Raw genomic sequence first — 25,002 nt, forward strand, 5'->3', positions numbered from 1 at the left:
TGTGTTTTTAAGCAGAGCCTATATTAAGTTAGATCCAAATAATTCAGTAAGCATTTAAGTTTTAAACACTTAGCAACATTTAAAAAAAAAGAATACTCATAAACTAGAAAAAAAAGTTTTATTTTCATTCTTAACAAACCTCAGGTTGCTTACAAACGGAAAGTATGTGCGTGTGATTCTCAAACCTTGAAATTAGATTAGACACTGCCACCCTTATTTCCTGTTTCACATGGATTTTTCTGGAGGTTTTTGTATTTATCACAGCAACTGCCAAAACTTCGGTTTCACAGAGATGGCATTGGAAGGAATATAGGCAGCATGACCTCGGAGTGGCAGTTTGTATGGTGTTCAAATATCACTGTTTCCCTTAAATTTAAAATACCCTGCCAGCACCCCGTGAGTTCACTGCAGCACCCCGGGGCTCCTTGGCCCGTGGCTCTGGCACCGCTGGCATAACTACTCTGATCCCAGGCACCGGGGGTTGGGGGGGGCTGGCCCATTGCCATGGTTGCTTTGCTCTGCTGACTTCAAACATCCAGCTGAGCCGGCGTGCTTGTCTGATAAATACAGTAAATTTGATTCACATCATCATTGGGAGTCATGAAGATTGGGAAAATTTTTTTATATTTCTTCATTTCTTCCTATAAAACTAGAAATCTGAGGGATAAACATAAATACATGGTTTGTCATAATATAGAAATGATGTCATACTGATAGATGGTGCTATTAGTAATTTTATTTCAATTAGTATTTAAAGTTATATGAATCTATTCCAAATATTTGTGTTATTTTCTTGTTTTCTACTCTAATAAGTATTTTTATTTTGTTCTTTACCTCTTTTAGTGGAAAAAGATGGAAACCATCATACCAGAGAGACTCACTTCAATAATTTGTACAGTATGGTGCATTACTGTGAAAATATAACAGAATGCAGGAGAATACAGCTTTTGGCTTACTTTGGTGAAAATGGATTTAATCCTGATTTTTGTAAGAAGTACCCAGATGTTTCTTGTGATAACTGCTGCAAAACAAAGGTAAAATAAGAAAGTTTTAAGTTCCTTGTGATTCAGGAAATTGCCAAGACTTTAATTCGACAAAGTTAGATGCAAGTTAGGTTACCTTAAGTGGGCCCTCAGGGACTGAACCAGGGAAAGGTAGCTTTCTCCCCATGGTAATTTGGAATAGAAATATTTAATAGTAATTCTGTGGAATAACTTTTGAATTAGAAGCCTATAAAAAATACCCTGAACCCATACCAAATATTGAGGTTATATATGTGTACAATAGGATATTTTAGAAGTATCATTCATCTGTAAATACCCAAAAAGATCCAACTTGGGCAGGAGAATATGTAGATTCAAATCTCAGTATATATTTGAAGTTCTCATTCTGAAGAATTATAATAAATAGTATACTGTGTGTTCGAATCAGGTCAATTACGTTATAATATAAATTGGTTGTTTAAAAACTATGAAGAATTAATGGCCATTTGTCTGCCCTAAAAATAACCATGGGAAGTTAAATTCAGTCATTAGGTACTTAATTTTACCTCTCATGGTAATTCTATGTTCTAATGTCTCCATCCTTTACAGTTTACAGAGCATTTTCATATTCGATACATTATTTGAAATGTCTGTGCAAGTTACTGGGGACTCACAAAAGAGCACCCTGTTCATAGACTGGAGGGGGACAGACATGGCATGTGATAAGCACAGTCACAGAGGTCTGCAGCACTAGCCAATACAGAAGGTTGGGTCTGCGGATTCGTGGCCAGTTCTACTTGGATATTGCTGATCAGTATCCGTTCTTGTTTCACAAACGTTTGTTGAGTGCCTGCCGTGTGGCAGGCGCTGGTCTAGGAGATTGGGATGCATCCCTGAACAGAATAAAAAGATCCCTGCCCTTGTGGGGCTTACATTCCCGCGGAGGGAGGCTGAGTATGGACAGCATAAGGGCACGGGAAGCACAGCGGTGTGGGAGCCTGGCGCAGTGAGTGGGATGCCAGGAGCAGGACCAGGTGCGGTGGCCCAGGGAAGTCTCCTCACAGAGATGCAGCCTGTCTGAGCCACGGACACCTGAAAAGGAACTTAGCTGAGCCATTCCCTGGACGTGGGCATTCTGGGCTCCCAGATGTGGGGGCATACCTGTGCATTTGAGGGATAGCAAAGGGAGCCCGTGTAGCCGAGCAGGGCTAAAAGTCAGTTGGGGAAAAGGAAGCGGCAGGCCAGAGCCGCAGCTGGAGGGGTGGTGTGACTGACCCTCAGCAACAAGGCTTGGGGATGGCCGTTTGACAGGGCAGATCAGTTCGGTCTGGGGTGTTTTGAGTTAGATAAATCTGTTAGATTCAGAAATTCTGAAAAGGGGCTTGTGGTACCTACCAGTTCAGGAGTGGTTGGCGTACAGATGGTATTCAGAGCCACAAGAGCAGATGAAATCTTCAGGGGTATAAGGTTAGGCCAAAGAAAAGAAAACCGAATGACTGAGTTCCAGGACATTAAGAGATTAAGGAGAAGAGGAGGGACTAGGAAAGGAGACCAAGAAAGAGAATTAGCAAGGTAAGGGGAAGATCAGCACTCCATACAGGAAGCATTTCAGGGAGGAGGGAGTGCTCATTGCTCCAGTGCTGCCGCTAAGCCGAGTAGGGAAGGAGCCCAGAAGACACCACTGGCTTCAGCAGGAAGCGTGGCTGGAGTTGTCTGACAGGTCCAGTAGAGAGGGACAAACCCGCAGGCTTTCATATATATATGAATATACAGAACTTTTTCAAGTTTTGCTTCAAGGATGATCAGAGAAGTGTAACAGCAGCTGGCAGGGGAAGTGGAGTCAGGAAAAGACAGGAGAAGTAACATCCATTAGTGCTGATAGGAACGTACCTGCCTAGGATGGAAAGCTGATGTGTAAGGAATGGGGAGAGCCGCTGAAGCAACATCCTTGGATAGGTAGGGGTGGTGGGGAGAGGGATCTAGTGTGCAAGTCCAGAGATTGCCTCCAGGCAGGAACCGAGAGAGCTCATCTCTAAGCACGAGGATGGAGAGGACTGTGGACGTTTGCTGGTGATAGGTGTTGTGAGGGAAGTTTGCGAAAGCTCTCTTGTGGTTATTTCAGGTTTCTCAGTGAAGTAGCAGGCCAGGTCGTCAGCTGACAGTCAGGACAAGAGAGAGAGCTGAAGAGAAAGGAGAAAGTGAAGTAGTCCAGTCATCTGGGACAGCGGTCAGCAAACCTTATCTAAAGGGCCAGAGTGCATACTTAGGCTTCGTGGGCCTTAGAATCACAGGCTCTGTCTCAAGTACTCAACTCTGCTCTTTTAGCCCAAAAGCAGACATAAACAATAACTACATCGATTTTCCATGGCTGTGTCCCAGTATAATTTGACGTACGGAAACAGGCATCCAGCTTATGGGCCATAGCGTGCTGACTCCTGTCTAGGGCGGAGGAGTGCGACACCAAGGGTGTGTGATGATTATCCGGCCACTTGGAGGGCCCGCTTGAGGTCTGTGGCCATTTGTTGAAAGTACACACTTTCAGCATGGTTGTTTGTGTGTCTCCAGCCAAGGTCAGCTGCCACGGTTTAGGCACAGAGTGGTGAAGACTTGAATCTAGAGTGTATCATGAAGCAATGAATGGGATGAATGGACCTAAGGGCAAAGCTGCAGGCCCATGAGAGGCAGTACTGTAATGAGGGCAGTACTGTAATGAGGGCAGTACTGTAATGAGGGGCTGTGGAATCCACGCTGACTCAGGGGAGCGTGCAAGGACGGGAACGAGCGGATAGGCAGGCCCAGTGGGCTGTGGGGATCAGAATATACGAGATGGCATGAAGGGGCATTCAGAGAATGAAGGGGTTGCTGATTTTAGTGAGTCCAAGGTGGTAGGTGTGATCAAGGGAGTGGCTGGCATACGTGGAAGATGGGGTTACTGGGGCAGAGGAGATCAAGATGCCAGAGGCCAAGATGGGAGGATCATCTGTCCCCTGAGTCACCAAGAATTAGGGCAGGGATGGTGTTGGAGAGAATGACAGAGCACTGTTTTGTGATGGTTCTGGATAGAGTCTCAGAATCAATACCAGCTGTTAGAATAAGACCAGAAACCTGTTAGTCTTGAGGTCGTGAGATTGTGGCAGAAGAACAAGGGTTAGACCGTGAGGAGGCTCCGTAGACTGAGGCCAGAAGTATGATGCTGCTTTTTAGAACAGTGGCTGGTTAGTATTGCTAGTTTGGAGATCTAGGCTAAAAGAAAGCAGACAGGGACGCCTCGGTGGCTCAGTTGGTTGAGCAGCTGCCTTCGGCTCAGGTCATGATCCCAGCGTCCTGGGATCGGGTCCCACATCGGGCTCCTTGCTCAGCGGGGAGCCTGCTTCTCCCTCTGCCTCTGCCTGCCATTCTGTCTGCCTGTGCTCGCTCTCTCCCCCACTCTCTCTCTGATAAATAAATAAAATCTTTAAAAAAAAAATAATAAATAAAAGAAAGCAGACAGATCATATAGTAATGGGGGCTTTAAAAAGTAAGCTGAGTTTTCAGACCAGTGAGGAGAAGGAAAAAGGAAACTAACAGGAGATCATTAAAAGGGTTGACTGTGACACCCCATAAGCGATCAAACCCCATAAGCGATCAGAACTCCCAGATTTGCATGGTTGGACAGTGTTTTTATCCCAGGAATCACCATCTAAGTGTCAGAGCACTGATCTAGAGGGTGTGAAGGGCTTGAAAAGGAAGAAAGGATGTTCCTCCCCACAGCATGCTGTTGGGCAATTGAAAGACTGAGATGTATGTCTATAACCCAGTAATGACATAGATGTGGTCGTGCTAATGTCCTAGACACAAGGTTAAGGTTAATGTAAGAGCTTAGAAAAGAAAGAACATTTGAAGTTTGGGTTTGGATCTTGGTTTTGGACTGGAAATTGTTTGTTATGAGACTATCACAGTATGAAACCTTAGTGATCTCAGTATCATCTTAATTACAGCAGAAGGTAATCTCTTCTTACTCACAGGATTATAAGACAAGAGATGTGACCGATGATGTAAAAAATATTGTAAGATTTGTTCAAGAACATAGTTCATCACAAGGAACAAGAAATAAAAACCACATGGGTCCTTCTGGGAGATTTACTATGAATATGCTCGTCGACATTTTCTTGGGTAAGTTATCTTTTTTATTGTTTGAGTTATAACAATTAAAGTTGAACATCTAGGGGCACCTGGGTGGCTCAGTCTGTTAAGCATCTGCCTTTGGCTCAGGTCACAGTCCCAGAGTCCTGGGATTGAGCCCCGCATCAGGCTCCCTGCTCAGTGGGGAGCCTGCTTCTACCTCTCCCTCTGCCTCTGTGTGCTCGCTCGTGTAGGCATGCGCTCTTTCTCTCTCCATTAAATAAATATTTTTAAAAATAAAATTGAACATCTAAAGAATTTATCACAAGTACATAGAAAAAAATCTCTTGCCTGTTTTCTTATAGAAATTAAAGATTTCAGAATAAAACTTTTTCGAGTAATGAAAGAAAGTTAGCTTTAATGAATTGTAACAATCGTTGTATAGAATTTATATGTTCCTAATGTGAGGTTTTCACATTCAGAAAAGCAAATAATAGGGCACAATGGATGAAGGGGATTAAGAGGTACAAAATTCCAGTTATGAAGTGAGTATGTCATGGGAATGAGAAGGACAGGATAGGAAATGTCGTCGGTGACATTGTGATAACATGACTGCCGAGCATACATAACGTACAGAATTGTTGAATCACTGTGTTGTACAGCTGAAACTGATGAAATATTATATGTCAACTATACGACTATAAAGATAATAGTAATAATAAATACAAAGAAAATATTAAAGCATATACAATTTCATCTGAATGAGTGAAATATAACTTGCTTGGAAAATTACCTGTTGAGAGGCGCCTGGGTGGCTCAGTAGGTTAAAGCCTCTGCCTTCGGCTCGGGTCATAATCCCGGGGTCCTGGGATCGAGCCCCGCATCGGGTTCTTTGCTCAGTGGGGAGCCAGCAGGCTCCCTCTCCCTCTCTCTCTGCCTGCCTCTCTGTCGGCTTGTGGTCTCTGTCTGTCAAATAGATAAATAAAATTTAAAAAAAAAAAAAAAGAAAGAAAGAAAATTACCTATTGAGTGATTTCCAGTTCCAGATGGCAGCTTGAGCAAAAGGATACCTTCTTCTTTGTTTGTTAGAGGCCCTATTTAAATAATAGGAAAGAAAATGAGGATTCACTTCATTGAGGCAAAGAGAACCAGAGAAGAGACATCACCAGATTCAAGATATTTCAAATCTTTTAGGAAATAGAAACATGGTGACAAGTGGAATGAAATACAGTAAGCCACCTGCAGAATGAATGTAAAGTGAGAATCGTGGCGGGGGGTGGTGCTTGACCAGGCAGAATTCCATTATCAGGCCTCAGAGTGAGTCTACAGGTCCACGGGATGGGAGTGAAGAAAGCAGGGGAGCCAAATAGGAGGAAAGAACTGCATCAAATGCCAGCCTGAAATTGATTCTAGAACAAAAATGAACACTGTGAGGAATAGAAGGGAAGCTGAGTTAGGGGCCAGAACCCCTGAGTAGCATTTGGGGACCACCTAGGCCACCCACTCACCCTAAAGCAAACCTGAATATTCCCATTCAGGGGAGGAATTTGAGGGGAAATAGATAGAAAATAACAGAGGAAGGGCACCTGGGTGGCTCAGTCAGTTAAGTATCTGACTCTTGGTTTCGGCTCAGATCGTGAATTCAGGGTCATGAGATCGAGCCCCGTGTCAGGCTGTGAGCTCAGTGGGGAGTCTGCGTAAAATTCTCTCTCCCTTTGTTCCTCCCCACCGTGCACTCATACTTCCCTCTCACCAAAATAAGTAAATAAAAGCTTTTAAAAAGGGGCGCCTGGGTGGCTCAGTGGGTTAAGCCGCTGCCTTCGGCTCAGGTCATGATCTCAGGGTCCTGGGATCGAGTCCCGCATCGGGCTCTCTGCTCGGCAGGGAGCCTGCTTCCCTCTCTCTCTCTCTCTCTCTCTCTGCCTGCCTCTCTGCCTACTTGTGATTTCTCTCTATCAAATAAATAAATAAAATCTTTAAAAAAAAAAAAAAAAAGCTTTTAAAAAAAATTTTTTTAAGTAACAGAGGAAATCCACCTTAAAAGTTTAACCTGATCCCTGAAGGTTAAGTACAACTTGACAACCAAGAGAAACCAAGTAACTATTTGACCCTGGGGATAAAGAAAATTTAGAAAGTAAGCAGTAGCTTTAGGAGGTATAGAGGAGAAACTCCTAATTTAGAATCTTCACCAAGACTTAAGTAACAATAGAATGTTACAGAAAAGAAACAAAGAATGAGAAAGAACTGTTAAAATTTTTATTTATTCATCTCTTTAGTTTTTTATTTTTAAGTAATTTCTGCATCCAACATGGGGCTCAAACTCACAACCCTGAGATCAGAAGTCACAGGCTCCTCCGACTAAGCCAGTCAGGCGTTCCAAGAGCTGTTAAAATTTTTAAATGAGGGGCGCCTGGGTGGCTCAGTGGGTTAAAGCCTCTGCCTTCGGCTCAGGTCAAGATCCCAGAGTCCTGGGATCAAGCCCCACATCAGGCTCTCTGAGCAGAGAGCCTTCTTCCTCCTCTCTCTCTGCCTGCCTCTCTGCCTACTTGTGATCTCTGTCTGTCAAATAAATAAATAAACAAAATTTTAAAAAAAAAATTTAAATGACTGGAGCACCTCGGTGGCTCAGTGGGTTAACTATCCTGCCTTCAGTTTAGGTCACAATCCCAGGTCCTGGGTTTGATCCCCACATCGGGCTTCTTGCTCAGGCGAGAGCCTGCTTCTCCCTCTCCCTCTGCCTCACTTCCTGGTTTGTGCTCTCTCTCTCTCTCTCAAATAAATAAATAGAATCTTTTAAAAAAAAATTTTTTTTAATGATTGACAAAGTAAGTTTAGTGAAAATGTTGAAAGGTAATGTCAGCGTTTTCTAAGACCTAAGCAAAAAGATATATGGAAAATATAAGGAAAAATATAGGTTAGTTCTTAGGAGATGTGAAATCTGACAAAAAATTTTTGAATTAGAAAATAAAGAGATGGAGTTATCAAATCAATGATAAGAGAAAATATCCCTGAGTGAAAGAGAAAAAGACCTTCAGATTAAAACGTCCACTGAATGCCAAAGGAGATGCTTTATGAGATTTGAGAATAACAAGAATAAAATGATGTTGGGGAGGAAAAACTTTTCCTCCATCCTGTTAGATTTAGTGGTTGGGGGCCTGTGAATTAAACTGACAAACGACAGATTTCATAAAAATGTGACTAAAAGGACCAATTAAAATTGAGGCTTATATACCATCTTAATAATGGAAAGGGAGGGAAAAAAAAATAATGGAAAGGGAGGGGGAGAAGAACACTTATGGGAAAACAAATGGTGTTTTGGAAAGATAAGGGCCCTTAGGAGAATAGATGAGAGGGAGATAGGATAGTTTTGTTACAGTGTTTAGGAATGGTATGGAGACTTCTCATCCCTGATGATAAGTAAGAATCAGTCTTCTTCAGTTGCTTCCAGGGAGAGAATTTATGACAATTGGGGGGGGGGGGTCTGCTTTTTTATTGCAGATAAGAGGTTCCAGGAACTCTGATGCCTTCTGCTCAAAATAATTTTTATGCCACAGTGGCATATTCTGGACCCATTCCAAGATAATCCTGAAAACTTTGGAAGAAAGAAACCAAAGCCAAACCTGTGATTAATATCAGTGACTAGAGCCCAGAAGGCAAAGAGAGTGATACCATAAACAGAGGAGCTGACCCATGGGTCCAGGGAGAAGGAGGCCCGGATCCACGGGTATGTAGCAGGTCCAGTAAGCTGTCCGTACAGGTTTTAACAAAGTCAAGAAAAACAGGTCCCAAGCAATGTGAGAAGGAATAAGAAATGAAATTTTTTTTATGACAGTAAAGAATGCAAATGTTAATTCTCAACAGAAGGAGAAAGACGTTTAGAAATCCCATGGGAAAGATTATACAAAGAGAGCCAAGGTCAAATGTAAAACAAGGGAAGTTGTTATACAATTTTGAGTAATTGATAAGCCCCCGAAAGCAATCCAGTCTTCTGGGTGCGGTAGACATTCTCTTGAGGGTTACACAGGAGTCAGGACCTTCTGTGTGGGGAAGGAAACCTATCATAAACACTGCTGACAAACTGCAACAGTTAGAGGCAACGTATGGACTGAAATACATTTAGGGAACAAGACAAGATGTGTTCATCTTAATGATGTAAAAATAAAGGTACAATAAACAAAAGGGGGAGCACTCGGAAGGCTTGGGGTGCTAATAACCTCTTATGTAAAAGGTAGAGAGGAACCAGAAGTTCTGTCTAAAGTTACAAAATAGGGTCATCTGGGTGGAGCGTCTGGCTTGGGTCATGATCCCAGGGTCCTGGGATCGAGCCCTGTATCAAGCTCCTTGCTTGGAGGGGAGCCTACTTCCCCCTCTCCCTCTGCTCGCCAATTCCCCTGTTTGTGCTCTCTCTCTTTCTCTCTCTCTCTGTCAGATAAATAAAATCTTTTAAAAATAAATAAAACTAAAGTTACAAAATTATCAGTAGATTAACCCATATTATATAACTAGCCAAGTTTGGGTCGAGGTGAAGTGTAGGGAGTAGTGTCTATGAGATGAAGCCTCATCTTTCATAGCAGGGTGGGGGGTCATGGGTAAATGGCAGGTGGTAGAGCTGGCTGGGGGAGTGACAGCAAGAGTTTTGAGTTCCTTGCGGAGGTGGCCACGGGAAGAGCTGAAAACAAAAGCTATTTAAAACAGGACTCTGGGAATGCCTGGGTGGCCCAGTTGCTAAGCGTCTGCTTTTGGCTCAGGTCTTGATCCCAGAGTCCTGGGATCAAGTCCCGTGTGTGGCTTCTTGCTCAGGGGGGAGCCTGCTTCTCCCTCTGCCTACCACTTCCCTGCTTGTGCTCTCTTTCTTTCTCTCTCTCTTTCACAAATAAATAAAATCTTTTTTAAAAAACAAAAAACAGGACTCTGCCAGGGTGCCTGGCTGGCTCAGCTGGTTAGGCACCTGACTCTTTGTTTCCATTCAGGTCCTGATCTCCGGGCCCTAAGATGGGCTCCTGAGTCTGCTAGGGAGTCTTTCCTTCTTGCTTTCCATACCTCTCTGCTCCTCCCCACGCTTTTGGCCTTGCCTGCACACCATGCTCACGTGCTCGCTGTCTCTCTCTCTCTCAAATAAATAAAATCTTAAAAAAAAAAAATTACTGCTTTGGGCACCCAACTGGCGCAATAGGGAAGAGCACAACTCATGTTCATACATAGATAGATAGAGATTTGTCCTTAAGGTTTTATTTTATTTGACAAAGAAGAGAGAGTACAAGCAGGGGAGCCGCAGGCAGAGTGAGAAGCAGGCTCCCCACAGAGGAGGGATCCCAGTGCGGCGCTCGGTCCCAGGACCCTGGGATCATGACCTAAGCCGAAATCGGACACTTAACCCACTGAGCCACCCAGGCACCCCAGGAAGAGCACAACTCTGGATCTCAGGGTCCTGAGTTCAAGCCCCACACTGGGGGTTGAGATTACTGAAAATTAAAATTTAAGAAAAGGGGCGCCTGAGTGGCTTGGGGGGTTGGGCCGCTGCCTTCGGCTCAGGTCATGATCACAGGGTCCTGGGATCGAGCCCCGCATCGGGCTCTCTGGCTCAGCCGGGAGCCTGCTTCCTTCCCTCTCTCTCTGCCTGCCTCTCTGCCTGCTTGTGATCTCTGTCAAATAAATAAATAAAATCTTTAAAAAAAAAAAAAATGATTGCATTCCAAAAGAGTGGAAGGTGGGGGAGGGAAGAAGGATGGGACAGAGGAATGTTGGTTTTCATCCTAAACCTTTCTGTACTACATTTTATTTTTCCCATGTACATGCCTCACTTTAATTTAAAAAATAGATAAAGCAATTAATAGGTGCATTTATTTTTTAAAACATTAATAGCCTAGACTGGTGTAGGAATGTGGTTTACTCAGTTCCTCAGCTCTTCCTTCTGGACCTGCTCTTTCCTCCAGACAAAAGCAACTGTTAGTGTTGGTCTTCCCTTTCTGAATTTTTTTTTTTTTTTTAAGCAGAGAGAGAGAGCATGAGCTGGGGAAGGGCAGAGGGAGAGGGAGAAGTAGGCTCCCAGCAAGGAGCCCACCTCTGGGCTCCATCCCAGGACCCGGGATCATAACCTGAGCCGAAGGCAGACACTTAACCAACTGAGCCACCAGGGCATTTTGTTTTGTTTTGTTTGGGGGATTGTATTTATTTGAGAGAGACAGCATGAGGGACAAAGAAGGAGAAGCAAACTCCCTGCTGAGCACAGAGCCCATGTGAGGTTGGATCCCAGGACTCCCCAGGACCCTGAGATCATGACCTGAGACGAAGGCAGACACTTAACTGACTGAGCCACCCAGGCGCCCGTCCCCCCACACACACCCCCGGTCTGGATTCTTGCCTTTGAGTTTGGACCTCATTCAGGGTCAGGAGGAACAAGAGGTTGCAGATAAAATAATGTATTACAGGAGTGATGCGTGATCACTCCACATTGCAATATGTAGAAAATAAAACTAACTCGGGAAAAAAGCGCTATTATTTTAATGTGTATTTATTCACAATCACATATTTATCATACTGTACATATAATTTATATCATTTCTACATAACAAGATACAAGCATTATTTAACTTTTTTATTATAGCTTTTAGTAATTTATATTTTATCATATTGATGAGCTGTATTTTAACTAGTCTTATTTTTTTTTTTAAGATTTTATTTATTTATTTGACAGACAGAGATCACAAGTAGGCAGAGAGGCAGGCAGAGAGAGAGGAGGAAGCAGGCTCCCTGCCGAGCAGAGAGCCTGATGTGGGACTTGATCTCAGGACCTGAGATCATGACCTGAGCCGAAGGCAGCGGCTTAACCCACTGAGCCACCCAGGCGCCCCTTAACTAGTCTTATTTAAGGACATGTTTTTCTGTTATACATGATGATGTGATAAATAGCCTTTTAAATACACCTTCAGCTGCACCTGTGATTGCTCGTTTCATGTAGATTCCCAGGAAGATTACTGAATCAAACATTGTTCTGGCATACCTAGTTCCTCACTATCTCTTTCATGTTAAGAAGATTGTGTTTAGCTTTTTTTTTTTTTTTTAATCATTTATTCATTTATTTATTTATTTATTTATTTATTTATTTATTTATTTTAGTGACCTCTACAACCAGTTTGGGGCTCAGACTCACAAGCAGCTCCCACACACACACACACCTTTTTGTTGTTTATTTGTTTTTCCAGCTTTCTTAGTTACTGCCAGCTCTAGGGCTGGTCCTGTGATGTGACATTTCAGGGATTCAAACCACTTGAAGGAAGGAAACCTTGAATCATGGGGCATAGATGACCAGAAGCCATCTGACATTTACAATAATGTAATTATTTGGAACTCTTAAAATAGAACTAAAGCTTTACAGAGTAACTGTTAATTCCGATTATAATCAGCGTCACGAGGCTTCTTAAGTAGATTGCTGTAATGAAATTATGTTTACAATGAAGACATTAATAATTACAGCAGATTGGATAGGAGACCAGATATCCAGGCCAGTGCAGTGCTTTCAACCAATAGGAAGAGGAAGGAAGGAGGCAGTCTCCTGGAGTGATGTGTTTTTGTCTTATACTCTATCAAGGCTTCCTCCGTGAGGGTCACAGAAAGAATGGGCTTAAATAATTGGACCACACACGAGTTTCAGTACAGGACCAGAGATAGCATTTGTGAAAATGTCCAAATTTTTCTGTAAGGAGATCAGTAATGCACTGTTATCTTAATGTAGCACAGAGATACGAAGTGCTTTGAGTTATGTAACCCTCTCTTTGATTTCTTTGCTCTAATGTAATTTTAGAAGTTGTAAGTGCAACATCCTAAAGTGATAAGCTTTATTTTGCTGCTGTTTTTGTTCAATCTGTGTTATAAAAAGATGAGGAAAAGTATATATAACCATAGAAATTTTAGAGTTCTACTCAGATATTCTCACTTTATGGAAATGGGTATGTTTGTGCCATGGGCTTTCCTGTGGCACAGATTATCCACTCCATTTATCCAGACCTGTCCATAAATGACTTTTTCAGCCTCTCCTACTGGAGGCTTCTGACATACCTACATTTACTAATCTAACTCCTTGGGCCTCCTTACCAGGGAGTAAGAGTGCAAAAATTCAGTCGGGGATATTTGGAAAGGGATCTACTTATTCACGACACAATGCTGAAAGACTTTTTAAAAAATTGATACTTGACAAGATTTTGGATGAAGACTTATATATCAATGCCAATGACCAACCAATTGCCTATGTGATGCCAGGAAATAAAGCCCAAACTGTCCTAAATGGGCATTTAAAGGTAGGATATTTTAAATGTTTATTTTATTTAATTATCTTACAGTGAGTGGGCAAAAAAATATATTACTGCAAATTAGAGGGGCTTCTCCAAACTACTGCAAATTAGAGGGGCTTCTCCAAAGCTTATGGATATTGAATTTATATATACTGTCCTACATGAATGTACTCTGTTCCCCTTAATTTGGAAAGAGCTTAAAATCGAACCCAAGTAATGTAGTAGCTGTCAGAGCAAATTCCGTTGGGTCGTCTGGTCTCTGAATCATCATACATTCATTAGGTAAACATTTATCAAGAAGCTGTTCTGTGCCAGGCACTGGAGATGGAAAGATGAGGAATCCACAGCCCTTGTTCGTGAGGCGTTTGCTATAGCTGCTTGGCATAACAGAAATACCAAAAAAAAAAAAAAAAAAAAAGAAAGAAAGAAAAAAAACCCATGCAAATGCAAGTAAGAATTAAATGAAGCTTATATTTGGATACAAGTGTGCGTGTACCTACTCCTGTGATCACTTTCTCTCTCACAAAGGTAGACTTTATGGAAACAGAAAATTCCAGCAGTGTGAAAAAACAGAAAGCTTTAGAAGCAAAGATATCTCAAAGGGAAGAGGTGGTGAAGAAGTGTCTTGGAGAACTGACAGAAGTCTGCAAATCTCTGGGAAAAGTTTTTGGTGTCCACTACTTTAATATCTTTAATACTGTCACTCTCAAGAAGCTTGCAGGTACGTATGGTCTTCTGTTACGTGGCATGAATTAATAAGCCAAAAGTTAATCTGGCTAAGGAACATTTTAAGAGCATAGATCTTGCTTGGTTTATTTTCGTTATTTTAATTTAATCTCTAAATTGAAAGCTCAAAGAAGCAACTTTTTTTTTAAAGATTTTATTTATTTATTTGACAGACAGAGATCACAAGCAGTCAGAGAGGCAGGCAGAGAGAGAGAGGAGGAAGCAGGCTCCCTGCTGAGCAGAGAGCCCGATTCGGGGCTCGATTCCAGGACCCTGGAATCATGACCTGAGCTGAAGGCCAAGGCTTTAACCCACTAAGCCACCCAGGTGTCCCTCAAAGAAGCAACTTAAACTTGAGATGAAATACGGTCTTTAAGATATATACAGTGGGGTACCTGGGTGGCTCAGTGAGTTAAGCTGCTGCCTTCAGCTCATGTCACGATCCCAGGATCCTGGGATCAAGTCCTGCATGAGGCTCCCTGGTCAGTAGGGAGCCTGCTTCTCCCTCTGCCTCTGCCTGCTGCTCCCCTAGCTTGTGCTGTCTCTCTTTGATAAGTAAATAAAATCTTTTTAAACAATAATAATAATAAGACATATACAGTACTATGTTATTTGGACACAGTATAATTTTAATTTTATACTTCTCCCTCTAATGCTGGATGTTAGGATGTGGATAATTGTAATCTGTAATACCTGCTGTGTCACTCATTGATTTTGTCTTCATTATCTGCCTGCTTTATGATGTTTGGCTATGTTAAGTACGGATGTCTATGCAATGAGGAGCTACATTCCTTATGTTTCATGCTTCTTTGAACCCAGATCTGGCACACTGCTTATCTTGAGTTCAGCTGACCTAAGTTATTTCCATAGCTATTTATTACGACCATAGTCATTTCCATAGCTTCTGACAGCTCCACCCAGAATCCTAATAAGAAAGCCCCTGAGAAGTAAAGTAAGTCCCTCACATAGTTGACTGGTTAATGTACACATTGCCTTCTGCATTCTTCCTTCATAAAATCTCATGATCCACACCTCCTCTCTCTTCTGTTCCCATTCCTACCACCCTGGGTCATCACAGCGTCTCATCAGCTCTGAGATGCTGTCTGTTTTCAGAGACTGCTATTTTCTGGACTATTAAGAGAGAAAACATTGTGCTAATTAAACAGTGACACAGTGCTTTTATGGAAAAAAATTGTTTCTGATTTACTTAAATACAGATTTCTTATTATATATAACTCTGTGCATATATAAAAATCGCATAAAATCATAGCAAGTTGATTTAGGTACTTAGAGAAATTCATATCCAAAACCTGACTCTCGGGAACCATTTGTGGCCTTGGCTATATGTGTCTTTCCCTTGTGTCTTTTTTTTTTTTTTTTTTTTTTTTTTTTAAGATTTTATCTATCTATTTGACAGAGATCACAAGGAGGCAGAGAGGCAGGCAGAGAAAGAGGGAGGGGGAAGCAGGCTCCCTGCCGAGCAAAGAGCCCGATGTGGGGCTCAATCCCAGGACCCTGAGATCATGACCTGAGCTGAAGGCAGAGGCTTCCTGAGCCATCCAGGCGCCCCTCCCTTGTGTCGTTGAGAGTGTTAGTGGCACAGCCTTTTTAGCACTCCACTCTTCTCCCCAGCAATTTAACCAAATCCGCCAGTCAGCTACTCTGATGTGATGGTGGCGTTTCTCCAAGGGTGCCAGAAAGCATCTGCAGGAGGCCGCACAGCTCTCGGGGACGCAGATGTCCTGCTGCCCCATTGGCTATGGGCATCCTTTTCAGGTCCTGTTAAGCACTTGGTTGTGGCTCATGGAATCGTGGCCTTTTCCTCAAAGGCAGATACCTGCTTTATTCATGCCAAATCCCTTCCCCATGACCCTGAGCTTTTCTGCATCACGGTCACTTCTCCAGTGTCTTCACAGTCTAATCTTCTGACCAACATTGCGTGGGGCACTCAGGACACTGCTGAGGCGCCCACAGCACGGCCAGCCGGGACGAGGCCTCACACACACGGGTGGTGGCAGCTGTTCGGCCAGCGGCCCCTGTCGGATGCATCTGGACCTTGGGAATGGCACAGTGTGGAGCAGTGCATGTCAAGAAAATACAGCATTTTGTGCCTAGGCTATTAGTGAGTTCCCTGCCTGGTCTCTAACTCCAGATAGGAATAGGAGACACATTTAATCTTCCACAAAGTTCGCTGAAACGCCACCAGTTTCTCGAAGAGGGACAGATTTCTGCTTGCCTGCCCAACGTCATCTTTCATTAACCCTCCATAAACCTACTGGTCTGTCCCACAGGTCTCTTCCTTCTCCTCTAAACACAGAAATTATGTGAAAATTACAAATTTGAGATCTGCCCTTTATTTGCTCAAAGAGTAGGAATTGTCACTTCCTCACTCCCCAGAGCCAGTGCCTCGACAGATCCCGCAGACCCAGCCTCTGAAATATGGGTCTCTCTCTTCCGTCCACGTGCCCTGCCCGACTGTAGTTCCCGCATCCTGGCCTGCTCCCGAAGGGACTCCTGCCCGGTCACAGTTTCCTCTCTCCCTGACAGGTCATTTTCCATGCAGCAGCCAGAGCAGTCTTTAAAACGACAGGCTTGTCTAGCTGCAAGACTGATGGGCCATCTGTACGCTGAGGACTCTTAATGGCCCACTTGTTCCCGTCCAAGGACTTGCTTCACCCCACATGGCAGAGAGACTGGAGGAAGCACGGGTTTGGGTTGGGAGTGGAGTACAAATTCAGTTATGGGCTTCTGGAAGAGGAGATCCATGTCTGGAGTGCTGGGGAGCACTCGGAGCTGGAAAGACAAATGTGGGCGTTCTCCAAAAACAGGGAGCATCAGCGGGCAGGAGCAAAGTCTGGTTAAACTCTGAGACCCGTAGCACAGGTACCCGCCTCCAGTCCCCCCTACACACACCCTTCTCTGTCTGCCCCCCTCTGCCCTGACTTAGCGCCTCTGCTGCTGCAATTGCATGATGGGCTCCCGTCCTCAGGGCCTGTCGCCTGCCTCTGTTGGCACCAACTGCCGGTTAGAAAATTGGCCCGTGTGCCTGGTGCCCTGCAGTTAGTTGGCGCTTCACAGGCATGTGCTGAATGAGTGAATGAGCGTGAATTCAGTGGGTTTCCTATGGGTGGTAATTTAAATTCCTAATTTTATGCCCATACACAGAATCTTTATCTTCTGATCCTGAGGTTTTGCTTCAGATTGATGGTGTTACTGAAGATAAACTGGAAAAATACGGTGCCGAAGTGATTTCAGTATTACAGAAGTACTCTGGGTGGACATTGCCAGGTACGGTATACAGCTAACTTTCTTGAAGCCTGTTTGAATGTTAAGCAGTGCATCCCACTGGATTAGACTTTTGTGGTTTCTGGATTGTGTTAACGCTTCCTCCACCTTGTCACACTGACGTTCAAGTACAGAGCAGCCCCTGTGCTGTTCCAGGCAACTCTTGGAGGACACTGGCACTTAGCCCCGCCTCCCAGGAAGGCCAGTGACTCAACCTGCTAGTAGGACCCAGAGGAGGACTTTGGGCCCAGGAGCTCCAGTTCTGTTAAGGCAAGTGCCCAGGGAATCCTGTCTCAACTCTGCTAGCTGTGGCAGGCCACAAGTAACTTCTTTGTGCTTGGTTTCCTTATCTGTGGGAGGGACATGTTATCTGACAAGCATGTCTAAAGATAAAATTTAAGAGTGGAGTTTAAATGTTTTGGGAAAATGAACGCAATTGGAATGCTAGATAATCATCGTTATCCGAGAGAATCTGCCCAACTGAGGGCGTCGCTAGTAGACAGTCCCGCGGGTTACAGTAGGCCGGCCATGGAGCCCCTCACTGTGAGCCCCTCACTGAGCTACAGACAGCATGAACCATGAGAAGCTCAAGACGGAGCTCTTGTAGGAGATGGAGCTCTTGTAGGAGATGCGAGGTCCCATGCCCTCCTCCCACATATTGCCCTGCAGTAAGACAACGGACGGGCCAAGTTCAATGATTCTTCTGTTTGTGTAATAGACGGCAGGGGTTTCTTCCCAAGGCTGATGGGAAAGATAAGCAGAATGAGGAATGAGTGCGCATTTCTTTCAAGTTGTGTCCCTCCTCCTCCATTTTTTACCCATTAACAAAATGCTGAAAAGCGAGGTTTTTATAAATTCCTCTGTGTGGTAATTATTCCATTAAGAGCCTTGCTTTGAATATTGGTAGGGACTTAACATTTGTTTAGTGTAGTAACTTGTTTGGAAGGGGATTTTTGCCCACATAAGACGGGATGCTCTGTGGAAACAGCCCACAGTGTGGTGATGATCGCTCCCACTTACTGAGGGACAGACAGCGTGCCAAGAGCTTTGCCTGTTTTGTATCATTCCGTCCTCACAACACCCCATTTCACAGCCTTTTTAGTGCCAAGTCCCACAGCTAGGATGACGGTATGACAGCTCCCCGTGTGAACCAGTGTTGGACGGACTCTGCAGTCCCACAGCTTAGACCCCTTCCTGCCAGGCAGGCGGGTAGCCCGAGGGGGAGCCCAACCAGCCGGGAAATACCTTCCTTGGGAGAATGGAGCTGGGGTCCCCATGACCCAGGGGAAGATTTCCTGCTTTTTAGGTGCCTTAGGGTGCCAGTACCTCGTGGAAATTACCACCTTCTTTGCAAACTAGTGCTTTTGTAGCAACCCATTTCCTGCAGAGTATGTGATATGTTCCGAACCATAACATAAAGAAGCATTTTTTTGTCTTTGAAGAGTATAATAGGGCCTAGGGTTTTCTGGCACATGTTTACTGCATAACTGTTGTTCAAGATGAGGTACAGAGCATAGTCGGTTATGTTTCCCTTATATTGGGCTCTTTTTTTTTTTTTTAGGATGTGTTAAATTATAAATAAAATTGTCTTTTATATACCTTTATACTTTTCAAAGAGCTTCACAGGATTAACTCCCAAACAATAACACGGACACAGGCCGTGTATGACAGAGTATGAGCCACACCTGATGTCCTTAGTTAAGTTAAACTTTTACAAATTTCTGGGGTGCCTGGCTGATTCAGGTGGTGGAACATGTGACTCTTGGTCTTAGGGCTGTGAGTTCAGGCCCCACATTGGGCATAGAGCTTACTTTTAAAAAGAGAGATTATCATAGGTTTCTTTAATAAATTCTGATCTCATTACTTTAAAAGTAAATTTCCATTGAGGACTCTGGCAGAGTCCCCTGACATCAAGAAATCTTCCATTCTTGTGGAATTACTGAACCCAGGTGACAGGAGGCCCCCAGGAAAGGAGCTGGGTGTCAGCCCAACTGCCCCCCTGGTGGTGGTCCTCCCCATGGACCGTCATGGCTCCTGGGCCAGCGCACCATCAGGGACAAACATCTGCACTGTCCACTTGTAGCTGATGACGGTTCCCCGCTGAGAAGCCCGGGCAGCAGCAGGGGCACCAGAAAAAACGGCCCCGAAGAGTTTGATGAGGAAACGCCGATATCTTCTCACTACTTTATGAATAAAACCAAAAATGAAAGAAAGAGGAAGAGGATGTCAGCCTCCCAAAGGCCTAAGAGGAGGAAAACTGGCTTTGGTGGCTCCAAGACCAAAGGGTAGGTCCTGCCCCATGGGCCACGGGGCGGTGGGTTCCTCGGGGAGAGAGGACAAAAGCCCCATGGCTCGGATTTGCTCTGAAGCATTATTAAAATAAGCCATTGTTAAATGTTGCCTCTAGTTAATGGAATGATGACTAAGACTGAATCCAAAACAGAAACATTTGTTTTAGATTTTTAAAATCTCTACTCCTAAGTTGATGATCACTCAAGTTTTCTACTTTGCAAAAATATCTCCAGTTTTGACATTACCTTTGAAAAAAAGTTTTTTTCTTTGTAATCACTCTCCTTCAGGTTCTTTTCCACCTAGTATGTTATGAATCCTGTACTAGCTGAGTAAACAAAGGCTTTTGTTTCCCCGTTGCTTTTATGATCCCATTGTACTGCTACACTCTGCTTTCTCTGCTGCGGCATCTGCGGCCCCGCACGCTCCCTGCCAAAGCTCCCAGCCCTGTGGTGAGACCTAGGAGAACCGACCTCCCAACCTGGGGTCAGTTAAGCCAGGCCTCCAGGGGCTGCATGAATGGCTCCCACCTCCCATCTCCCACCTTTGCCTGGCCCCAGGGCTGGGATGCGGTGGCTTTGGCGTGCTCCCTGCACGCTGGTGGGCTGGCGGCGCACAAGGACCTGTCAGGTCCTGGCTGATGATCTGTGCAGTACTTCTTTTGTCTTCATAATTGCACTGCCTGTGCCCTGTAGGTGAGCAAGGTCTGGCAGGATCAGGACCACCCCGTCAGCCTAGAGAATGTGGCCCCCAAGTAACCACATAATATAACGGAAATGCTTACAGGAGAAAGGAAGCAAGTCCTCAGCAAACTTTTGCAAGCTATTGTGTTTTTCTTTCGCAGTTTTTCTACCTCTTTTCTTTCTGGGTAATAAAAAAACAAAAATCGAGTGGGGGAAGAGAAAGGAAGGCAAATGTTACCAAATTGTCATTTTCTTGTTAAGTCCATAAACAAACATCTTGTATGTGCTAATCCTTCTGCCAGGGTACAGAAATTAAAGGCATTAGTAAATGTTAGTTTCATTTTGTGGTTTTTAGTGCGCAAGTGACCAGCAGATGTTCTTCAGTGGGGACATTTTCTCATTTTCCTCATTTATTCCTCTCTTTTGGGAAATACTCACTTGCTCAGGAGCTCACAGAGTAAGAGGAGGATTTAAAAGGCGTCTGGTCCAGCCTCCTGGGGTTTATGATGAGGTAGCTGAGGCCTGGCCTGGGGAAGGCTTGTGGGAGGCTTTTCCCGGCCGGGTCTCAAGTTTCCCAGGTAGGACCGGCCTCTGGCTCACCCACACCTGCCCAGAGGCCTTTCATCTCTGCACTTGTCCGCAGAGCCCCTCACACACAGGTCTTATCCTCACATTCTTACTCGTTGGAGCAGAACCCACCACATTTCAGTGTTCATTGCCCTTGGCTCCCTTTGCAGTTTTTCCAACTTCTGTTTTTAAGAGTGAAGCACTTCGCCCTGTGGGTTAGAACCTAATCTAGGAAGAAGTAGTAAAACTCACACTTCTCCAAAAGCCAGTACCAATTTGAATGCTGGTTGTTAATTAGCCTGCGTGTTTACCATGAGATTCTTTCCTAATCTCTTCTGACCAAAACCAGGGAGTTTTGTAACTTTTTTTTTTTTTTTTTGACCCCTTGTAGCAGCCTCTTCTACCCCTGCTTCATCCGTGTCGTTGCCGCTGAACCACGGGCTCGGTTTCCCACAGCTTCCAGGCTGCTCACCTGGCTGAGTCTGCTCAGCCCCAGAATTCCGTGGCCGCGTGCCAGAAACCTTAACTCCGCGACGCGCCCTCTGAGCTTTACATCTTCCCAGTAACACACAATGAACCTGTTGTGTTCTGGGCTCTCGGATGGCCCGGCTGTGGCAGGGACCGCTGCTGGCTCATTCTGTAAATCAACGTAAACAGCAGGTTTTCGCTCAGGGCTTAATTTCTCAGCAGGAAATCAGTACAGGGAAATTGAAGACTGCTTCTCTGCCCGGTATTGCCCTCAAGCAGGAGTTTAAAAATGTTGAAAAAGCGCTCTTCCCCATGGGCCAGCAGAATGCCTTTAACCAGACGGTGGCCCTGAGACCCTGGCCTCCCCATTCAGAGATGCGGAAGATCACTTGCAGGGATTACCTCTGGGCACCGACTTGGCTGGTTATAAACCACGGGGAGTAACCTGCACAGTCTGGAAAGGCTTCTTCTCTTATCCTTGTAAGATGCTGGCCTTGTGGCTCTTCTCTTGCATTTCCTTAGCAGGGAGAAAAGAGCTGGTATCTTCAGGTCAGTAAGGGAAGTGAGGTGCTGGCAGGACTTTGTCACAGGCTGTGGCCGGGCTTCTTAGCTGGTTTTAAAGGCAGCAAGTGGGAGAGGAGAGTGGGCCGGAGAGCGAGCTGCTGGCGGCGTGGCCCGACAACACGCGCCAGATCCGAGTGCCTCCGCGGTGAGCTACGTGGGCCACCTTCCCTGCGCTAGGGGGCCGGCTATGAGGTTCCCCCGTGCTCTGCCGCTGCTCCCCACTCACCCACAAAGCTACCTTTCTCTTAGCTGCGCCAGCACTGTAATTCCACAGTGTCTGTTGTCCGAGCATCTGGGACTTTGAATCAAAGTATTTTCACCTCCTCACCTGGTCATAATAGATCAAGGACTGTGGATCTGGGCTCTGCTGTCCAGAGGGAGGTGTCTCATCATTAGCTGTGAGCAGTGGGGGTGGAGAGCAGGCACAAGGGGTCCGTCTCAAGTCCCCAAATTAAGAAACAACCCTTGCCATTTTAAGGAGACAAATTGAGAACAAAATTGTGCGAAGGGCAGCAGTCCTTTATTCCTTGAACCGTAAAGGAAACTTACGGGGCATTTGTAGGCAGGAAGTGCACGGAGACGCGGAAGAGTGAGGAAAATCACAGACTAATGATAGAACTCTGCGCAGGTTGAGAGCAAGACTCTTCACTTCTGGTTTTATTTAACCTTTTGATTTTCTTTGTCACCTTTTAGGGGGTCCACCACATGCAGAAGGACATCTTCTAAAAGTAGATCCTCCAACGTATTTGGACCCCAGTCATCTGTGCCTGGTTCTCAAGCAGCATCAGGAGCCCCTAGAAGATTGGGGATTATGGCTCCACCAAAGCCTATAAATAGACCTTTTCTTAAGCCTTCGTATGCATTCTCATAACAACCAGATCTCAATGTACATAGATCTTATTTCTTGTTTGTCAGCATCTCACCATCTGTGACCATAAAGCTGTTAGTTTTGTTAGACCATTTATAATTTTTACCCATAACTATTAATATTTAAATAAATGCTTAGGGTGACAGTTCTTATTTTTAAAATAAACGTTTTCTTTTGAATAAGCATGATTTGCTGCTGCTGCAAGCCTTGTGGCTGTCGTTTCTCAGAACGTCTGAAGCAGCAGCTGAATCATCTCAGTGAGAGAAATTCTAAGCACGACATGAAACACAGAAGCCGCAGGAAGAGACACGCATGGGACATGGTGAAACTGTAAAACTCTGCAGAAGGTGACATAAACAAAATTAAAAGACAAATGACAGAGAAAACAAAAATATCTGACGAGGAATTAATATCCATAATACAGAGTACCTGTATGAATCATTTAAGAAAAAGAAAAGAAAAGAAAACAAACTGGGTAGAAAAATGAACAGAGACTGTGACAGGCTCTTCCCAGAAGAAGTACAAATGGCCCACAAATATGTGAAAAACGCCCAGTCTCCCCAGTTACAAATATAAATTAGAACAATGAGATGCCATTCTTCTGCCTCTTAAGTTGTCAACACTGGGTAATATCTCAAAATCTGGGGCCAACAGGAGAACGGCCAAACGTTTGACTGGTGAGACTATAGGAGCTGTTTACGGTGAATACTAGGGAGGCCTCACTTTTGAAGACCTTCCGCGTATAGGCTGATGGACCAGAGAGTCTTAATGTGGGATTTTAGCACCTCTTTTTGGAGCTCTAGTACCTTGTTTTTTGAGACCTTTCGCATCTTAGCTGTAAGTAACCTTGGTGACCTGTTTGGCATCCCACTTCTGGACCTCAGTCAGGAGAGTGGAACACAGGAAGCTCTGCCCAGGTGGAAGTTCCCGCAGTGGGATGTGGCTGGAAGCCCTGTGGCCTCTGCCCACCGGCTCAGTGCTGCGTGGAGCCTGCACCCACCGTGAGGGGCAGGCCTTAGCGGCACACCACCTTCTGGCTTCCGTGTCTGTCACCTGGGGCTTTGGGATCCACACTGAGTGAAGGAGGCTGCCCGGACGGGAGTCCGCTGAGCGCTGTGCCCTATTCTCTCAAGATATCTTCCAGAGCTGACATTTTCACAGAACCCATCTTCCCAGAAAGCTCTGACTCAAGTAGCCAGAAGAAGCTTGTCTGGGTGAGGAAAGGACACAGGACAAAGTAGCCTGTGGCTGAGGCTGCTGGGACAATGTCCCCGGCACAGGGTCACCTGGGAGTGTTAGCGATGCATGAGGGCATCTGGCAGGAGGTCACATCCTTCCACATGTGGCAGCTTCGACTTGGGGGCACGGGGTGGGGGGGGCTCTGCCCAGAGACATTGGATCATTTCCTGGTTCCAACCTCAGTAGTTCCTTTACTGAGAGGCCTCTTCTGCCCAGATCCTGGAGACCACTATCTCCAGGGGCCCTCAGGGCCAGGGGGCAGAGAAGGGTGGTGCAGAGGGAGCCACAGGAGTGGGGTGCTGAGGGGGACAGAGCTGACTCTGACCCTAACTCTAACCCAAAGCCCAACCCCACCTCACAGCGGGAACCTGAGGTCAGCACAGGGTCCAGTGGCAGAGCAGGGCCCCACAGCCACCTCTTTTTAGAAATTCTGGGTTGGAACAGGCTCCGGTCAGTTCATTGGGCCCCAGGAACAGGTACAGAAAATAAAAGTGGCCTCCATTTCAGCCTCCAGCCTTCTCAGACGGCCCTGCTGGAGGGTTGGGGGGCGGGGGTTAGGGGTAGAATGCCCCGGCATCCACGTGGGGTAATCTCAGGACAACAGAAGCACAAGGACTTTTTTTTGTGTGCCCCTGGCAGCCAGAGAGCCAGTGACAGCAAAGCCACCGGGCCCTCCTGGGGCTTCCATGCACAGAAATCACCATGGCACAGAAGGAAGGTGGGAGACGAGTGTACCAGAGTTCCAGCCTAGGACCTTTCGCTGGCCCACCCTCCCGAGGTACAGGAAGGCCTGGGGATGGGGAGCGTGGGAGGGGTCTGGGGCTCTACCGCCTTCCCCACCAGCCCTGTGGAGGACACAGGAAGGATTGGAGTCTGGCTCCTCTCCCACCCTGAGGACTTCAACAAGCTGACAGGTCCTTGCTTACTTTTAAGGACAGGGA

At 45.2% G+C, this 25,002-nt stretch overlaps 1 protein-coding gene across 4 annotated transcripts in view; it reads left to right on the forward strand.

Annotated features, from left to right (window-relative positions):
* BLM (BLM RecQ like helicase) overlaps positions 1-23,263 on the forward strand; it is a 94,573-nt gene extending 71,310 nt beyond the window's left edge. For 3 of the 4 annotated variants that reach the window (XM_045067224.1, XM_045067226.1, XM_045067225.1), the window contains exons 16-22: positions 844-1,034; positions 4,988-5,135; positions 13,179-13,378; positions 13,901-14,093; positions 17,264-17,386; positions 19,467-19,668; positions 22,648-23,263. In XM_045067224.1, the coding sequence (XP_044923159.1) occupies positions 844-1,034; positions 4,988-5,135; positions 13,179-13,378; positions 13,901-14,093; positions 17,264-17,386; positions 19,467-19,668; positions 22,648-22,825 (1,235 nt within the window). In that variant the 3' untranslated portion in view covers positions 22,826-23,263. Of the gene's footprint in view, positions 1-843; positions 1,035-4,987; positions 5,136-13,178; positions 13,379-13,900; positions 14,094-17,263; positions 17,387-19,466; positions 19,669-22,647 lie in introns of those variants that run through there. The other variant, XM_045067227.1, reaches the window with a different exon arrangement.
* Positions 23,264-25,002: the final 1,739 nt, after the last annotated feature.

This window comes from Mustela putorius, unplaced genomic scaffold (assembly GCF_011764305.1).
Source record: "Mustela putorius furo isolate JIRA1106 unplaced genomic scaffold, ASM1176430v1.1 tig00003875_pilon_pilon_pilon, whole genome shotgun sequence".
Lineage (NCBI taxonomy): Eukaryota > Metazoa > Chordata > Mammalia > Carnivora > Mustelidae > Mustela > Mustela putorius.